The sequence below is a fragment of the Haemaphysalis longicornis genome, unplaced genomic scaffold, assembly GCF_048455015.1.
Source record: "Haemaphysalis longicornis isolate Haplotype H1 unplaced genomic scaffold, Haemaphysalis longicornis Haplotype H1 scaffold_12, whole genome shotgun sequence".
Taxonomy (NCBI): Eukaryota; Metazoa; Arthropoda; class Arachnida; order Ixodida; family Ixodidae; genus Haemaphysalis; species Haemaphysalis longicornis.
This window is the reverse complement of record NW_027526225.1, coordinates 21,287,172-21,293,171: the sequence shown is the minus strand read 5'-3', so window position 1 is coordinate 21,293,171 and position 6,000 is coordinate 21,287,172. Positions and strand designations below refer to the sequence as shown.

At 50.3% G+C, this 6,000-nt stretch overlaps 2 protein-coding genes across 3 annotated transcripts in view; both read left to right on the top strand.

Annotated features, from left to right (window-relative positions):
* LOC144162472 (protein zyg-11 homolog B-like) overlaps positions 1–6,000 on the top strand; it is a 63,118-nt gene that overhangs the window by 12,727 nt on the left and 44,391 nt on the right. For both annotated transcript variants that reach the window (XM_077693012.1, XM_077693011.1), the window contains exon 4: positions 3,449–3,751. In XM_077693012.1, the coding sequence (XP_077549138.1) occupies positions 3,449–3,751 (303 nt within the window). The remainder of the gene's footprint in view (positions 1–3,448; positions 3,752–6,000) is intronic.
* On the top strand, positions 4,380–5,937 carry LOC144162473 (uncharacterized). The gene has a single exon (XM_077693013.1). It carries the CDS (start codon positions 4,649–4,651, stop codon positions 5,900–5,902), a length of 1,254 nt encoding a protein of 417 aa, XP_077549139.1. The 5' UTR covers positions 4,380–4,648; the 3' UTR covers positions 5,903–5,937.

The following is a 6,000-nucleotide window of genomic DNA, read 5'->3' as shown; positions in this document are numbered from 1 at the left end:
GGATTCAAAGATTTCAAGGATTTTGTTAAACATTTCTCGGTACATACACATCGCACGTAGTTATTAGTACTGAAGGAGGTGCCAAAGGAAAACTGTCGGGGGGACCTCCTGTTAAAGGCCAACTGCACTCGAAATTTCGACCTCTTGAAAACCCTATTTTCGTATAGTCTGCTTAAAAAGAAAGCAGCATGCAAAATACAACAGCTGGAATACGCGCGTGGACGCCACAAGCGGCTTGCAAAAATTGGCGATTTTGAAACCGAAGTCAAGGAGAGCGCGGCCATTGCAGTGACGTTGCAGCCGTCTAGCGAACGGCCGGATGGTCACCAGCTCGGGAGCAAGCCTGCGCGCAAGCTCTACGCGTGCACGGGGCAGCAAATGGGTGAAGTGTGCGCAGCAGAGCTCGACCGGTTCTCCAGCTGCGTGACTGGCCAGAGGAAGAAGCCCCCGTCGGCTGGAACGTCACAGGCGCGTCATGGCTGTTTACGCGATCCGCCGGCAGGTGCAGTGTGGTCTGCGGCAGATCTTTTTTAAACGCTTCTGACTGATTGACGAGGCGTTTCACGGGGCTGCCACTTGTATCCCAGCTGATTTGGGGGTACTTACTACGCATTAAAAATAAATTTGGTCGAGGTGAAATTTGAGTGCAGTTGGCCTTTAATAAATGCAAAAATATTGTTAAAAATATTTAGGCAGTCGAGGTATGGGTCAGTCTAACACGCTAATGGAATATGCAAGCACTATAACAAAAAATTGTACAATATTAGCTGTGAAAAATCAGGTTTAACTACTATAAACAGGGGAAAACACAAAAATTTATTGTTCAGAAAAAAATTGTTAAGCAGGAATGGTCTTAAACTACCATACAATGTAGAAGCCAATGTACTGTAGAAGTGCTAAAATATCGCAGTTAGGTTTGGGTCAGTCTAACTCGCCAATAAAATATGCAAGCACCAGAGCAAGAAATTATACTATAACTACTATACACTGGGAAAACAAGAATGTATTATTCAGAAACATTGTTAAGCAAAAGCAATCTTAAACTACTGTAGAATGAATGCAGAGAATAAGAAAATTTCATTGTTATTGGTACTGCATTCCATAGTTGCCCTTTCTTCATTGCTTTATCTGCTGCACTGTCCCCTGTTCATCTCTTTTTCTACCCTTGACCACTGTGATCTCTGCTATTGGTGCCTTTCACGGGGCTTTCTACTCCTCCTCACGCCCATTTCTTTCTCGCCTTTCTGTCCTTTGCCGTCTCGTATCGTTGTTCTTTTCCCTAGCCACTGCCAGCTGGTTCCCTCCTTGCTTTTTTTCTCTCTCTCTTTCACGTCTAATCTCATGAACTTCCCTGACGGCACATACCTGCTCCTGTTTTCTTTATTAGTTCACAATCGGAGAACAGTGCGTGAGGTTCGTCTTTATTTTTCCCCGCTGAGCGTGGTGTCGCGAAAAGGAACGCCACTGACAGTTTGGTATGATTAAAATGATCGTAGAGGTAGGGGCATGGGACTGTGCTGCTATTTTTACCAATAGCAGGTGTGCGGCCTCCCTTTTTCCTTCTCCCGTACAGCCCTGCACTCTAGCCTTCTCCCTCTTCCAATGTGCTTGGCCATGTTCCTGAGGTTATGGTGTGTATTTGTTCTGCGTCGTTTTAAGTGCATGCTTAACCCTTTGAGGGTCGAATTTTTTCGCCAAATGCGACCCTCCAGGGTCAATTTTTTTTTATTGCTGATTTAAATTCTTCGGATGGACCTATTTCGAGAAAAAATTATAGTAATTTTTTTATGGTCACCATAAAGTGACAAAAAAATCGTTTATGTTGTTACATATATGTGGTTTACTCATGATTAACACAAAAAAATTCTAAATAAAAACGAAAGAGTAACAGGCCGGCACCTTTCGAGTGAATCGAAATCAGATAGACATCAGTTTCGCGGGCACAAAAAGCAGGAAGCGCCCGGAGGACGATGCCGAAACCAGCTGCTGCGCCCGCGCCGGCGCGCGCGGCTAGATGCGGGAGCAATAGACGGCGCACCGCTCATAAAATACAAATAAAAGGAGAAAAGAGCCTCATTAATTTCGCGGGCGACCTTGGTCTGTGGCAGGTGCAAGAAGCGAGAAACGCACAGGTGCCCAATGGGAGATACACAGTGCGCCCCCTCGTTAGCGGATGCGCAAACGATAGCTGAAGTAATCCATAACAAAATAAAAAGAAGAGCCTTCGGTGCAAGAAAAAAATTTGCCGTATTTCCAAAGTGTAGCAGCACATGCCAAGCAAGAGAAGTTGGCGAAAAAAGCGCGCTTTTTAAAGATACAAGCGATGACGTACATGTACGTCATTGACCATTTTGAAAGTGTTTGCCGATGCCGTACGTGTACGGCCGCGACCCTCAAAGGGTTAAAGGCCAGCTGCACTCAAAATTTCGACCTCTTGAAAACCTTATTTCCGCATAGTTTGCCCAAAAAGGCTGCAAAATGCACAAATGGCAGCTTAAATACGCGCATACATGGCACAAATGACCAGCAAAAATTGGCGATTTTGAAACCGGAGTTCAGAAGAGCGCGGCCATTACGGCCAGTCTGAAGCTGGTGAGCAAGTGGCCAGAGTGGCCACGAGTGGCCAGCAGGTGGGAGCAAACCTGCGTGCAACAGTTTTGCACGGGCAGCAGCCCTCGAAGAAGCGCTCCCAGCAGCACCTGAGTGGTCCTCTTGGCTCGCTGAAGGATAAAGCACGCGGCCGGCCGGCATATTGCCACGAAGCCAAAGACGACACAGTTGTCTTGAAGGAAAAACAAGTTTATTGGGGCGAACTTGTGCTCCCCTAACAACTCGAAGAATAACAGAGGCGGCGAAGCAGCAGTCAACAAAGTGACATGCGCAGGCGAGTGTTGGCGAATCGAATACTGCGGCGTTTGCTCTGCTGGTTTAATTAATTAATCTTTGGTTTAATTCATCTTTGGGCACGAGTGTTTCTCGAACCGTCGATTTATATTCAGAACATTGTAGATCAAAGAAGATTATTCTGGGCTAGTGACGTTAGGGCCAAACGCTCTTCTTATCAGAATGAGATAACCTGTGCAGCATCAAAATATAGAATGGAGCACGCGCTTTGCTTGGGACACAGATAACACAGCCGGGCGCGTCCGGGCAGTAAAAACAAAACATAAACAAACCCAATACATGGTTCGCGGCAATATCACTTCTGCTTCGTGATTGTTTGCACGATCCGCCGGCAGGTGCAGCGTCGTCCGGAGCTGTTTTAGACTTCTCCAACTGATTAACAATGCATTTCACAGGGTTACCAGCCATGTCCCAGTTGGTTTGGGGACACGTATTGTACACGCCAAATAAATTTGGCCGATTTCCGGCTTTTCCACCGGACGAGCCATTTAGTGGCCTCGCATTTAAAGTTGGTGCCGCCGTTTCCTTGTCGATGGCAACACAGGGGCCTGCGGGTGCTGCGGTCGCACAAGCTGACGGAGCTGGAGGCGACGGGCCTGAGCCGGGTGACGGTGAATGACCTGATTGGCTGCCTGGGGGACTGGACGCTGGCGCACCTGCGGCTGCTCAACGTGGCCCGCACGGCCTTCACCAGCTCCAAGTTCTGCGTGGTGGTGGCCCTGAGCAAGCTGCGGGGGCTCACCTCGCTCAACGTCAGCGGCACCGAGTTCAACCGCCACGGCCTGGACATCGTCGCCCAGGACCTGCCCCTCCTCGAGGCCCTCGACATCTCCGGCACCCGCATCAAGTGAGGCGGGGGGGCCCGTCTGTCTGGCTGGGGGGGGGTGGGGACGATTTCAAACACATACTTCTCTGCATGTGAGCATGAAGTGGGCCACCCAAGTGGCGACCTGCCACAGTGGCCCAGTGGCTAAGGCGCACGAGGACGCAGGTTCGATTCCCAGCTGCCGCGGCCGCTTTTCTGATGGAGGCGCACGTTAAAGATACCCAGGTGGTCAAAATTAATCCGGAGCCTTCTACTGCAGCACACCTCATCGCCTCCATTGTGTCGGTGTGTTAAACCCTGCAATCAATGAATCAATCAATCAATCAATCAATCAAGACAAATGGAGGAGCTTTTAAGATCTTCTGCCTGTCTCCAGGTGTAAGTGCATGTGATGAGCTGTTGGTTCAAAAGCACAGTTTCGTGCAGAATTCAAACATGGACAGCTGTAAATGCATATGAAGTGAGCCTCCTCCTGTTTGGTCTGCCTCTCCGTGTGGGTGCGTGCGATTAATTGTCGGCCCATGGGAACAGTTTTGCACAGACTTCAAAAACGTGTTTCATGCACATCAAGCGAGCCACCTCTGGACGAGAAACGTGGTGGATCTTCGAAAATTTTAGCCCTCTCTGTGCATTGGTGAGTGTGATTAACTGTCGGCTGGTGGGAACAGTTTCGCGCCGAATTCACGCCACCTTGAATGCTATGCTAATGACTGCGGCCTCCAATGTGCCCCAACAAAATCGGAACTTTTGCACATTAAACCCAATCCTAAAGAGAACACAAGGCTTTGCATCTCTTTAACAGGTGGTTCTATCAGAGAAGTGGAAGAAATTAGGATCCTGGGCCTGCTTATTCACAACAAACTTAGTCCAGAGACCACCATTGCCAAACTGAAGCGAACAGGGGAACAGGTCGGACGGATGATACAACGCGTATCCAACAAGCGCGGCGGGTTACGGGGCAGGGACGCACTCCGGCTCGCCCATGCCTTTGTAACCAGTAGGATCCTCTTCTCCGTACCCTACCTCCGTACGAACAAACAACACGAGAACAGCATTGACGTCATCATTAGGAAGGCCACAAAACGAGCCCTTGACCTCCCGGTGGCTACCTCCAACACCAGGTTATCGGCGCTGGGAGTGCTCAATTCGTATCAAGAGCTGAAAGAGGCTCATCTCAAAAATCAGTACACTAGACTCGCACAAATGGCGTCCGGGCGCCACTTGCTTAATCGCCTACAAATAAAACATGAGTGCATCCCAGAGGAGACGTGCAAACTCCCAGAGTTGTGGCGGCACAGGCTCTGGGTGCATCCACTTACGCGTAACATGGAAAAGCACACTCACGAAGGCAGGAGGGAAGCACGCGCTAAGACCCTGGAAAGGAAATACGGAAATGGGCGAGGTGTGTTCTACGTTGATATGGCAGGACCGTCGCATCTAGGGTTCTTTACTGCCGCTGTAATTCACAGGGACCAGCAAGTCGATGGGCTCTCCTACCGGGCTCCTAACTCCACGCAAGCCGAGACGATTGCCATAGCGCTCGCCGCCTCGGACCCGAAGTCAAGGACAATAATCACGGACTCTCGCCGAGCCTGTGAAAGCTATTTAGCGGGCACGGTACCACCCTTGGCCTACAGAATTTTAAAGCGAGTGGTGCGGTTCGTAGACCCCGCACCTAAAGAAATTGTGTGGTCTCCGGGGCATCAGGGTCTGAGAGGTAACGAGGCCGCGCACGCGGCTGCCCGAGCGCTTACACACCGGGCGCCTCACCCATGCTCTCCCGGCTCGGAGATTAGCAAACCACTTCTGCGGTTTAGAGAAATCGTAAAACATTACTGCGATAACCGCCGGCTTTACCCAGCCCCTGCAAAGGGTCTGAGCAAGGCTGATGAGCGAATACTGCGGCGCCTGCAGACGAACACATTTATGTGTCCTGCAGTAGCAAAGCATTTCGACCCTAAAACCGATGGGCGATGTCTGCACTGTGGGGAGGTGTCCGACACCTTCCACATGGTGTGGGCATGCCAGCGCAACCCTGCGTTATCCCCCAACCCTTCCCCTACCAGAGAGGCATGGGAGGCAGCCCTGCTCAATTGCTCGGGGCTGGAGTCTCAAAGGGCTCTAGTTCGACGGGCGAGAGTGGCGGCCTTGACCAATGGGGTCCCGGAATAGGGACTGCACCTGTGCGGAGCGCCACAGGCCCTAACTCTCTTCTAATCTGATCAAAAATAAAGTTTCACTCCTCCTCCTCCATACATGTTCATCGAATG

What these genes read in the sequence shown, in the direction of transcription:
- LOC144162473 (XM_077693013.1), top strand. Translation starts at nt 4,649, where the DNA reads ATGATACAACGCGTATCCAACAAGCGCGGCGGGTTACGGGGCAGGGAC.